General features: G+C 41.9%; 1 protein-coding gene across 29 annotated transcripts in view; it reads left to right on the forward strand.

The window, feature by feature from the left end:
- clasp2 (cytoplasmic linker associated protein 2) overlaps positions 1–13,291 on the forward strand; it is a 320,784-nt gene that overhangs the window by 132,653 nt on the left and 174,840 nt on the right. For all 29 annotated transcript variants that reach the window (XM_043688884.1, XM_043688883.1, XM_043688861.1 and 26 more), the window contains 4 exons: positions 1,125–1,217; positions 5,090–5,235; positions 7,135–7,270; positions 8,750–8,820. In XM_043688884.1, the coding sequence (XP_043544819.1) occupies positions 1,125–1,217; positions 5,090–5,235; positions 7,135–7,270; positions 8,750–8,820 (446 nt within the window). The remainder of the gene's footprint in view (positions 1–1,124; positions 1,218–5,089; positions 5,236–7,134; positions 7,271–8,749; positions 8,821–13,291) is intronic.

The following is a 13,291-nucleotide window of genomic DNA, read 5'->3' on the forward strand; positions in this document are numbered from 1 at the left end:
AATTGATTATTCGGTTAATTGATTTCCTCTGGGGCTCAGAGTTTTATGTGAAGTCCGCTCCCCGTTCAGGAGATGAGGCAAAAGCACACTGCACTTGAGATCCTGCCCACACCGCCTGCCCGCCCCCAACCCCATCTAACACCGCATCCCCATCCACTCCCACCCCATGCCCTTGCCCGCCCCGAACCCCGTCCAATCGAACCCGCCCATAACCCATATCAACACCGTGCCCCCATTCGCTCCCTCCACTCTCCCCCAACACCACCCTCCATCCGCCCCTGCCCGCCCCCAACCCCACTCCCCCAACCCCTCACCCCAGTCTATCCCCACCCCCGTCTGACCTGCGCCCCCTCGTCTGCCCCCACTGCTGGGGCAGCCAGACTGTACACCAACAGTAAGACTGCTGCTGCCTTTGTGGGGTAAGTCTCCAAACAGCGCGCGCGCGCGCGCACACACACAACTGTTTTGACCGGTTCCACCTCTGCCAGTACAGGACAATGTTGAAGAGATTATCTGTGGGGGAGGGGGGTTAGGGTTCGTCCCTATGTAGATCTCCAGGGAAAGTGTGGGGTTGGGGGGGAGAGAGAGAGAGAGAGAGAGAGAGGGCAGGGGGTCAGTCCTTTGGAGATGGTGCCTGGACTTTCCAGGACTGTTCCCGGCAGCATTTCAGTGAGCCGAGATCATTTGTAATCATTGTAAATAAAAGACGTGATAAGGGTTGAAACAGCTCTTTGACATAATGTTTCTGCCGGGACCTTGAGATCCCCTTCGGACAATTCGATATTCAGGTAATTGATATTCTGATAATCGAGGTTCCTTTGTATCTTGAAATCATAGTATGTATTTTGATATAATCTAAGTTGTCTTATATTGTCATAGCTGCTGCCTTCTATAGCAAATCTGTCTTGAGAGACATTGAGTGAATTGTAAGGGCATTTCTCTGAGCCGAATTCTGGGGTGTTCACTTGTTAAAATTTAATATTTGGAGTAAGTAATTTTGTTATGGTCAGCAGTGCAATTGTTACCAATTGTTTTGATGCAAGTTAATGTATTTTTTGTGAGAAATCTCTCAGTAAACATGATGCTTTTTCTGAAATGTTTTCCCTTTTCGACATATGTTTCAGATTTTTTCCAATAGAGAACTTGAAGAAACACTGAACAAAATAAGAGAAATACTGTCTGATGATAAGCATGACTGGGATCAGCGAGCCAATGCAGTAAGTTATGTCAGTGCATGTGTGTAGGATAGTTTTTATACTGACATGCAAAAATGTTTTCTTGCACACTGTTAAAGGTCATGATGGAAATATTGATTGTATTAAAGACAACTTCTGGATAGACTAGCTGACTTCATCTGTGGGATTTCACAACACTGTTCATCTTTGTGGCTTATTGTTTGCCTTAAGCAAGCATGATTTGACTGTGATCTCAGAATTGTCAGACTGAAATTTAATCACTTGGGCACTTTAATGTCATTGTTTTTATTTACTCATGGTATATAAGCATCTTTTTATTGCTGACTCCAGTTGCTCTTGAAAAGGTGCTGCTGCCTTGAGCCACTATAAGTCATGGGATATAGGAACACTCACAGTCCGGTTAGGAGGGAGTTCCAGGACCTTGACCAAGTGACAGTGAAGAAGCGAAGATATAGTTCCAAGACAAGATGATGTGTGACTTGGAGAGGATGTGCAGGCGGTAGTGGTCCCAAATATCTGCTACCTTTTATCCGAGATGGCAGAAGTCACTGATTTGGGAGGTCCGAAGGATGGTACTAAGCTCTAAGGAGCTTATGTGAATTCCTGTCATGCATGATGTTGGTGCACTGGTGGTGGATATGATTGCCAAATGTGGATGTAGTTCCAATCAAACAGGCTTTTCTGGATGGTGTCAAATCTCTTGAATGTTGTTGGTGCTGCAATCATTTGGCCAAGCGAAAGTATTCAATCACACTACTGACTTGATTATGTGGAATAGCACTGGAGGGACTGGTTAAGGAACATAATTTCTCACCTCTGTCCTGCTCTTGAAGTCACATTATTTATATTATTGATCAAATTTAGTTTTTGGTTACCTCGAGAAGTTGACTGTAAGGGATTCGTTCGGGACCTGGAATCATTCAAGATGGTAACTCAGCACCAACTTTACAAGACCATTTAGGTTTTGGCAATAAATACTGACTAGCCAGTGTTACATGGATCTCTTGAGAAATTTGTTTTAAAATATTGATAGTAATGCCAATGAATATTAAAGAAAGTTGGTTAGAATCTATCTTGCTGAAAATGTTCATTGCTTGGTGCTTGATCTGTAAACGCTTCTTGCCACTTTGGAGCTCAAGCCTTGATGTTGGTTTGCAACAACTAGAATCTTCCTCTGTGCTTGGTGGCAGGATTTCTTCCTGATTGCAATTGACTCCAATTTTGCTAAGGTACCTTGATGCCATACTGAGTTAAATGCTGTCTTGATGTCAAGGGTAGTCACTCTCATCCCACTGTTTAGCAGTTCAGCTGTTTTGGTCACTTTTGAATCAGGTTAGCAAGATTAGATTTCATGGAATCCAGGGAGAACTAGCCATTTAGATACGGAACTGGCTGAAAGGTTGAAGACAGAGGGTGGTGGTGGAGGGGTGTTTTTCAGACTGGAGGCCTGTGACCAGTGGAGTGCCACAAGGATCGGTGCTGGGTCCACGACTTTTCATCATTAAATAAATGATTTGGATGTGAGCATAAGAGGTATAGTTAGTAAGTTTGCAGATGACACCAACCTTTGAGGTGTAATGGACAATGAAGAAGCTTACCTCTGATTACAACGGGATTTTGATCAGGTGGGCTAATGGACTGAGAAGTGGCAGATGGGGTTTAATTTAGATAAACGCGAGGTGCTACATTTTGGAAAAGCAAATCTTAGCAGGACCTATACACTTAATAGTAAGGTGCTGGGGGGTGTTGCTAAATAAAGAGACCTTAGAGTGCAGGTTCATAGCCCCTTGAAAATAGAGTCACAGGTAGGTAGGATAGTGAAGAAGGCATTTGATACGCTTTCCTTCATGGGTCAGAGTATTGAGTACAGGAGTTTGGAGATCATATTGCGGCTGTGCAGGACGCTGGTGAGGCCCCTTTTGGAATATTGGGTGCAATTCTTGTCTCCTTCCTGTCAGAAGGATGTTGTGAAACTTGACAGGGTTCAGAAAAGATTTACAAGAATGTTGGCAGGAGGATTTGAGCTATTGGGAGAGGTTGAATAGACTGGGGCTGTTTTCCCTGGGCATCAGAGTCTGAGGGGTGACCTCATAGAGGTTTAATAAAATCATGAGGGGCATGAATAGGGTAAACAGACAAGGTCTTTTCCCTGGGGTGGGGGAGTCCAGAACTAGAGAGCATAGGTTTACGGTGAGAGGGTAACGATATAAAAGAGACCTAAGGGGCAACGTTTTCACACGGAGGGTGGTACGTGTATGGAATGAGCTGCCAGAGGAAGTGGTGGAGGCTAGTACATTTGCAACATTTAAAAGGCATCTGGATGGGTATGTGACTCAGAAGGGTTTGGAGGGATATGGGCCAGGTGCTGGCAGGTGGGACGAGATTGGGTTGGGATATTTGGTCGGGGTAGACCGAAGGGTCTGTTTCTGTGCTGCACACCTCTGTGACTCTATAATGCTGTCATGAGGATTGGCAGATGGAGTTTAATTTGGATAAATGAAACATATTGCATTTTGGAAAAGCAAATCAGAGAGGACTTATATACTTAATGGTAAGGTCCTGAGGGGTATTGCTGAACAAAGCGACCTTGGAGTGCAGGTTCATCGTTCCTTGAAAGTAGAGTCACAGGTAGATAGGATAGTGAAGAAGGTGATTGGTCTGCTTTCCTTTATTGGTCAGTGCACTGAATATAGGAGTTGGGAGGTCTTGGTGCGGCTGTACAGGACATTGATTAGGCCACGTTTGGAATATAGCGTGCAGTTCTGGTCTCCTTCCTATCGGAAGGATGTCGTGAAACTTGAAAGGGTTCAGAAAAGATTTCCAAGTATGTTGCCAGGGTTGGAGGATTTGAGCTATAGGGAGAGGCTGAACAGGCTGGGGCGTCGGAGGCTGAGGGGTGACCTTGTAGAGGTTTATAAAATCATGAGGAGCGTGGATAGGATAAATAGACAAAATCTTTTCCCTGGGGTGGGTGAGTCCAGAACTAGAGGGCATAGATTTAGGGTGAGAGGGGAAAGATATAAAAGGGATCTAAGGAGCAACATTTCCACACACAGGGTGATGCGTGTATGGAATGAGCTGCCAGAGGAAGCGGTGGAGCATTTAAAAGGCATCTAGATGGGTATATGAATAGGAAGGGTTTAGAGGGATATAGCTCAAGTGCTGACAAATGGGACTAGATTAGGTTAGGACATCTGGTTGGCATGAATGAGTTGGACCGAAGGGTCTGTTTCCATGCTGTACACCTCTATGACTGTATGCTGTCAGGAGATGATTGGCTTTGGTGGAGCCTAAACTGATGGTTGTTACCCAAGTTGTTATTGAACAAGTGCTGCTTGATCGAACTGTTCAGAACCCCTCTCTCATTTTGGTGATTTTAAAGAATAGACTGGCTAGGTTGGATTTGCACTGTTTTTGTGGACAAGGCATACCAGGCAGTTTTCCACTTTGCAGGTTAGATGTTATTATATTTGGAACCATAAATAGAGTCCGAGGTAGATGGAGGGTAAACTCGAACAAGGAATGTGTGCTATTAGGTCCAGTCAGTTTTATGCTGTGTTCCTAGTTCCTCCTTCCCGGTCACCTATCTCCCTTTCTCAAATGGGTAACATCCTCCCAACTACATACATAACAGATACGAGTGTTGTACTGGAACAACATAGCTAGGGGCATGACTAATTCTGAAGTATAACTTTTAATACCCACTGTAATTCAAAGTCAAGGGCCTTTTGTGGCATCCTATACAGATTAAAATAATCAGTTAATTTAGTCAAACCAAGGATTAATTCTGTTGTTGTCTTGATCTGTCCAATTCAGCTACTTAACTGTTAAACACACTAAATCATCAGTAAAACAAGTGCACAGGTGATTGAAAACTTTTCCTTTTTCTCCAGCTCAAGAAAATTCGATCACTCCTGATTGCTGGAGCTACAGAATACGATTGTTTTTTTCAACACTTAAGATTATTGGAAGGAGCTTTTAAATTGTCTGCTCGAGATCTCCGCTCACAAGTAGTCAGGGAAGCTTGCATTACTGTGGCGTAAGTATTGTTGGAAGTTCACTTTAACCTGTTGTATATATTTTAAAGAATCTTTGAATTGTTACAATAAGAAAATGCTGTGAAATTCTGTTATCTACTGGATACAAAATTATTTCAGAAACATCCTCACCGGTCTAATCTGTTGAGCTTTCTTTACCATGCCTGCATTACAAATGCAAACATTTATTTGAAGAAACCCAAATTACCTTTGTGACAATTAAGAACTGTAAAACAGCAGTTTTTGGAGTTTGAGTAGTCTCTCAAAATATGGCAAGGCCAGTGGCTGTAATTCTACCAACTCACCCCAGCAAATCAGTATTTCTTTTTACAAGTGTAAGTATCTTTTCACAATGTGATGTGTTAATGAGTATCAGTTAGTCTTTCTGGTCCAAATGTTAACTGTCATATGTGAGGAAACTTATTCCATTAGGTTTTGATTTTTTAGGAGGTAATTTCAAAGTAGCTGCATAGAAAAACATACTGTTGCTTCTTACACTCTCAATTCAGTCTTCCTTAAACTTTATTTCTCTTTCATTATCTGATTTAACCTTAAATCCTCCTTTACTTCACCTTCCTTTTCTATCCATCCTATTTAAACCATAGGACTAAAATCTCGTTATTGAAGTATTGGTTGTTTTGTTCAAAAGAGCCCTAAATATTTGGCAACCTTGTCGGCATTTGTTTTGTGTGGAAGGATGTGATGACAAGTCAACCTTTTTTTAAATTGAAGTCAGATTTCACCATCTACTGTGATCGGATTCAAACCCATGTCTCCAGGACATTAGCCTGGGGTTCTGGGTACCTAGTCCAGTGACCACAATGCAACCAGACTATAGGCGGATGCTACAGCAAATTCTGGCTCACTGCAGTGATGTGATTTTGAAATAGTTTAATACTTGTCGAATTTGTTTGTATTTAACCAGTTGAAAAATGAAATGTTTCCAGCATAAGAGAGAAGAGGTTTGATTTATGTAAAATAGGTTTATCACAGGGAAGGACTCATTCATTTAGTACGTAAATGCCTTTGACATTTAATATGTAAACACCTTTGAATAGAGTGCTTGCGTTTTGATCGACTAACTTTAAAATTAAGCATATTTAGTAGAACCCTTGCTTGGGAAATCCAGTTGTCTAAATCAGTGACGGATATAAAGTTGCCTAAATAGCTCTTTTTAAAAAGATGAGTAATTTGATTTTCAAAATACATACAAAGGAACATGTTAATTTATAGAATTTATTAATTGTAATTTAATTATATAAATCACTACCAGTTATTTGAGTATTTAACTTTTTTTAATTTTAAAATTTCATCTGCCTGTATTTGCCATTAAGAAATGTTGTGACTGAAATGTTAATTTCACAAGAAGGGAATTATTTTTAGGATAAAGAAAATTCAGTTGTGCAGGTCAGTCAGAAATTGAGTTACTTTTGTTTATTCAAGCTGTTCAAACTCAATCGTTAGGGCATCATGGTGGCTCAGTGGTTAGCACTGCTGCTTCACAGCGCCAGGGACCCGGGTTTGATTCCATCCTGGGGTGACTGTCAATGTGGAGTTTGCACATACTCCTGTGTCTGCGTGGGTCTGCTCTGGGTCCTCCGGTTTCCTCCCACAGTCCAAAGACATGCAAGTTAGGTGAATTGACCATGCTAAATTGCCCATAGTGTCAGGGATGTGTAGGCTAGGTGCATCATTCAGGAGAAATGTGGAGTAATAGGGTGGAGAAATGGGTCTGGGTGGGTTACTCTTTGAGTGGGATACTTGTTGGGTTGAATGGCCTGTTTCCACATTGTAGGGATTCTATGATTCTATGATTATTCCTTTCTTGCAGATATATTTAACAGGAAATAATGTTGCCTTTGAATTAATCAAAATGCATTTGTTGGAATTCTGTTACACAGCCATCTGTCAACACATTTAGGCAACAAATTTGATCATAGTGCTGAAGCCATTGTGCCTACGTTGTTTAACCTCGTCCCAAACTGTGCAAAAGTTATGGCAACATCTGGAGTAGCAGCAATTAGGTGCATCATCCGTGTGAGTACATTGTGTTATGCGTCTTTTCTTCAAACTTGCCTTAGCGATTCTTCAGTCGTTTTTCATTCTTATTCGTTCATTGTGCATGGTGAGGAGGAATTACTGAGGTCCTTTTGCACTATTTATGAACAATATTGACTTAAATGATTCCTGTTTCATATGTTAGCTTCACCTATCCTCAGGAATGTCTGAGATTCATTACTGACGGATTTCACCAGCAGGACAATACGATATTTTTAAGTTGTCCTTCACTGCCAGATTTTCTTTGAAGCATGTACTATTATGAAAACATAGTTAGTTGGTCATACAGAATTTGATTAATGTTAAGTGTGTACTAATCAGAACATTTGCAGGACATCACCAGGAGACCAGAGAGCAGTATCTCAGAATAAAGGGGTGCCAATTTAAGACTGAGATGAGGAGAAATGTCTTCTCCCAGAGGGTTGAGAGTCTTTGGAACTCCTTCCCATAAAGAGCTGTGGGAGCAGGGACCTTGTGTATATTTAACCTGAGATAGATAGCTTCTTTATCAGTAGGGGAATCAAAGGTTACAGGGGAAAGGCAGGAAAGTAAAAGTTAATGCGAGGAATGTCTAATCAGCTATGGTCCTATTTAATGATGAAGCAGTCCTGTTCTTATTTCTTATAGGAACATCATTTTATAGTGTATGAGTAGAGAGTGCTGATTTGTTGAAAGTCAGCACTGATTGGTGGAGCTGTTGCTATGGAGAATGCACCAACCAGATGATAACTGACAGTTAACTGCCAAGTTTTGTTTAAATTTAAATCAGGCATGTTAACTCTGACCTGTGAAATGAACCAGAGAATAGCTGTAACCTTTATATGAAGTTGAAGCAAATGCAGAGTGTGTGCATGTTATTTCTGTCAACGAAGAAGAGTCCGATGTAATTAGCTTCCAGTACACACAGATGTGCGACACTGTCAGCCCAACTGATTGTCTTAAATTGGTTGTCAGCATAATTATTAAGCATTTGGGATTATTTAGCAAATGTTCTTCAATTGTAGAATCACACCTAATGTTGGATATTTTTTGTGTTTTTCAAGCACAAGTTGTTTGGTTATGGTCAGTGTCTTGCCTGTGGCGAACATCCGAAGGGGCATGCTGGTTGATACAGTCATTCAGTCTTTGGGATATATGACCTTCATATCTAGTGACACATCGCATTGCAGATTCATACACCACATGTGTCATTTGTATACTATACAGAATATCTTTTTGCCTTGATTATAGTATTCTGTTAGTGGTAAACATCACTTATATTGTTAATGTTTCACAGTGTGAAACAACTAACTTTACTATTGCGCAACTGTTTTGAGTGACCTTACCCTTATATAATCTGAGGTAGACTGGTTACTTTTCAGGACTAAAAGTGTATGAAAGTGTTACATAGAGATACATCTTAATAGAAACAACTAAACTTGATTGAAATAATATTAACTTATTATTTTCTTCATGCAGCACACTCACGTTCCAAGGTTGATTCCCTTAATAACTAGCAATTGTACTTCAAAGTCAGTGGCTGTGAGGCGGTAAGACAACACTGTATTGCTTTTCATCTTTTGTTTTTACTGAAGATTGTTTGTTTTTCTAGATTGTGTAGTTGGTTGAAGTCAAGACAAAATTGAGAATAGCAACTTTTATAATGCCCATTTTCAGTAAGTTTCAAATGTCAATATTTAAGGAGATGTGAATAAAGGGGCCGAGAAGAGCTGAAAGCCAAGTGGGTGAGGGGATTTAATTACATTAGTGTCGAAAATGAGTTGAATAGTAGAGTTAGCTGAGGGAAGTTCAGTTGGCTGCATATCATGGAAAGAGTGGACATCTCACCACCTACTGGCAGAAACCAATTGACTGTGCATTTGCACTCCATAAATATGCATTAACTAAATGGAGTTCGATCTTCAAGGTAAGTCAGCAGTGCATCAAAAGCTGGTGTCTCCAGTTTCCCAACAAATCAGATATGGTATGCCACTGGTGAGATTCTTCAATAGTTTCAAGATGAGGTATATCTTTGTATTACTCGAAGGTGAAGGGAAGGAAAGCAGATGGTCCAGTAGCAGTCAGGAAGATGAATTGAGAAGAAAATGATAGTACTGGTGAGATCTTGAAATGGTGCTGCAGATTTGCTAGCAGAAGGATGATATCAGTTGTTGGAACCTCAAAAGGGGTACTACTGCAACTCCCTGGCATTTGAGGGAAGGGATGGTAGGAGGTGTCTGAAGTGGGTCAGTCCTGTGTCTGGCATACAGGACAAGTCTCTTGTTGCAGAGGCCTTATCCTCTGTGTCCAAGAGAGACAACCATGTCACACATGGTGGGTCAACAGCAGGGAAAGGGATATCAAGCTTAAGTCATGGCATGTGCACCTGGAGATGGGGGCAGGTCAGCGGCTTTTGAGGAAAAGCTTAAGTATACTTTTCCAAGTAATGGATGCTGAAGAAAGGTTCAAAGAAGACTGCAGACAGACCAAAGGTGAGGGACAAGGGTTGAGGGTCAAGGGTCAATGGCTCATGGTCAAGGGTGATTATTGGAAGCTCCAGGATGTTTGTAGTAAGGACCAGGCTAATGGGAGGCTGAAAAGAGATGGGAGGAAGCTTGAGGATGACACAGGTTCGTGGACATAGATGGTTGCAGGGTTTCTGTATGTGTCCATTGAAATGGTGGCAAAGAAAGTGTGAGCTCCCAAAATATCAGGTTTCGTGAGTTAGCAGGGATTCAGAGTTTGGCCCATAGAATGTCATGCATTCTCACCAGGGGTAGCTACTGAAGGAAGACCATATAATGAAGACCATATAAATAGAGGTAGTTATATCTTTACATGCCTTCTCCACTCAATTTACTTTGTGAATTCCTTATGGGGCTCACCGTCCTAACCTATGCCACTGCAGATGGTGAAGGAGAGAGTTCGCCAGGAGACGGTCTTGGTCACACAACAAGAGGTCACAAGGCCAGCAGCTGACACCACCCAAGGGTAACTGAAGTCAGGAGGAATTCAATCACAGTCATTTCGGAGAACATTGGTCCATCAGTGCATGTACAGAAAGTGGCTCCTCTATCTTCATATGTCAATGGGTGTTAGTTATTGATACATGTGCTCTCTTTCAACAAAACCTGTAGCCCCATGGCTTTGGAAAGAGTCCCATGCCAGTTACCCTTACAGTTACTAGAGCCCTAAATTATTTAGCCAGCATCTCATTCCTGGGCTTCATCCCAAGAGGGCTCCACATGAGACTTCTTGAGCTGCAGCACATAGATGCAAGGATGAGGTGACTAATGACCTGTTCACAAAGGCCAACAAACTCATTTGACACAAACAAGTGCTGATAGCTAGGCTGCAAGAGCAATTCGGTGAGGAATCATCATGAGGAACCTGCCAATACATGGGGTAATTAACTGCATTCATATGGACATTAAAGTTCCCTGAAAACAGCCAACTGCATTTGTCAATCAGTTGGAGTTTCAGTCCCTTAATGATGAAGTAATCAGACATCCAGAATGCGATTATGCAGGTCTGTGTTCAAACTCCCAGCTTCCACAGCTGTGTGAGGTCCCTGCCCATGTGCAGTGCTGGATCCTAGGTGACAAGTAGCAGACGCAGGTTAGCTAAGATCTGACAGCGGTGCCAGGAAATATGCAGAATCTTGTGTGGATGGTAGAAAAGACCATCCAAGTCTTGCATTCTACTGATGTGAACACATGGCTTCGTCCTCGAAAAATTGGGTGACTGTCATGGAGAGCAAAGTTTATTGCATGACCCAAATGCATGAAACCTTGCCTGAAGCTCTATCCACTGGCTCAGTATCCCACTGGCTAAAGTGATGGTAATTCTAGAGGCACCATTAAAGACTGAGAGGGGGGAGGAGTAACAGCTTTTCTGGGATTGACTGAGACGGAAAGGGATTCTTCTCCAGGGACTCCCTGGGTCAGTGGGTGCTCTTCGTCGTATCTGCTGATGAATCCAGGACCTTCAACAGTTGAGGCCAAGGAGGCGCCCAATAGGTCAATGCTCTTAAGGCCATGACCACTAGAAGACATCTGCCACAGTCAGCACATGCAGTGGGACATTGTTGTCAGCAGTCTGCCTCCTCTTTCAGCTGAAGTCAGGTTTGTGCCAAGGCATGGTGTGCACAGTGATAAATTATTTTTTTATGGGCACACTTATGACATTGATGTTCAAATTGTAAATTTATGGACTTGCATGTGCAACGTGACTGAACATGCACTGTCTACTGGACTTCATGTAAGTGACATGACAAGGAGATTGTCCACTCATGGACCTAGAACCATAGAAATGATGCAGCACAGAAGGGGGCCACTCAGCCTATTTAGTCCATCCCCACCCAAATGCACACAAACGGCCTTTCTAATCCCATCTTCCTGCATTCGGCCCATAGCCATATGACTTACAGCACTTCAGGATCGGATTCAGGTACTTTTCAAAAGAGTTTAGGATCTTCCGTTATGACTATTTTGTCCAGTATCTCATAATGCTCCTCTTGGCTTGCTATATCCACATTGTCCCTTTCCTTTGTGAATACAGAGGTGAAAGATTCATTTAAAATTCTGCTCATACCTAACAATGACCTGTCAGTGTATTGCTTATAATAGCTTTAGTGAGTTATGTGTAAGCATGAAGTCTGTGTTTTCAGGGCAATCATCTCTTTTCAGCCCGTGAGATATAGGTCAACTTCCTTTGTACTTTAGATGATAGAGATATGGCCATTGATGCATTTTCAGATGGAGGCTGGCAGATGTGGGCACACGCATAATAGATAAGGTTTGCAACTGAGCTACTGATGGCTATTTAGACTCCTTATTCCTGAGCAAAACAAATGAAAGTGAGTCATCTCTTCCCTGCCCTTGGGATCTTGGGGAAATGCAGTGATATTTCTGTACTCTTCCTCACACTCCTCATTGTAACATCATTTGAGAAGCTTAGTGGCTATCATCCAGGTTGTCACATAGCATCCCCTCTTCCCCTTATGTGGAAACATTGTGCAATGAAATTGAGGATGTACCCTGTGGCATGTATTGGAATGTCCCACTGGATTGGTAGTGGAGCGCACTTTCACTGATTCTGAGGCCTGTTCTGTGATTGATTTGTGTGTGGTATTGTAATGCTTCCCTTCCTTTGGGGGAATGCATCATTAATTATCCTCATCACTTGGATTAGCTTGAAATTTTCTTCCAATCATTTTGGAACTGAGATCCCCAGAATTTATCTATGGCAAAACAAAATAAAATTGTAAACAAGAGAAGTGGTGCTATAAGTTTATTTTTTCAGTTTTTTGCATAGTTTTAATCGTTAAATGAAGTTTGAGTTAAAAATTTAGATTATAAAAGTGCTTTTTGTTGTTCACACTTCGCATTTAGTGAAAAGAGTGCTAGAGCTAATTTGCTGCTGCTTTAGATATTATAGTCACTGATATAGGAATCAATAAACCAGATTGGCTCAGAAGGATGGTGCAGTCCTCGCGTAGCCAGCTGATTTTACTGTTTGTGCAGATCATTACTGTCTTCACAATGGGAGAAAACCCTTTTGGGACACTGCAATTCCAATGAAAGCTGTTTGACTGAGAGATTTCATTGGACGATAGGGTTTTAGGACTGTCTCTTTCATTCTTGGTCAGTTCTGTCTGACAACAAACTTACACAATATTGATAATACAATAAATTATAGAAAGACATTGTCTAACATTGAACAGAACCCTTTTGATCCGATTAGAGTTATAGAGATGTACAGCATGGAAACAGACCCTTCGGTCCAACCCATCCATGCCGACCAGATATCCCAACCCAGTCTAGTCCCACCTGCCAGCATCCAGCCCATATCCCTCCAAACCCTTCCTATTCATATACCCATCCAAATGCCTCTTAAATGTTGCAATTGTACCAGCCTCCACCACATCCTCTGGCAGCTCATTCCATACACGTACCACCCTCTGCGTGAAAAGGTTGCCCCTTTGGTCTCTTTTATATCTTTCCTCTCTCACCCTAAACC

The sequence above is a fragment of the Chiloscyllium plagiosum genome, chromosome 4 (assembly GCF_004010195.1).
Source record: "Chiloscyllium plagiosum isolate BGI_BamShark_2017 chromosome 4, ASM401019v2, whole genome shotgun sequence".
In the NCBI taxonomy this organism is placed as follows: Eukaryota; Metazoa; Chordata; class Chondrichthyes; order Orectolobiformes; family Hemiscylliidae; genus Chiloscyllium; species Chiloscyllium plagiosum.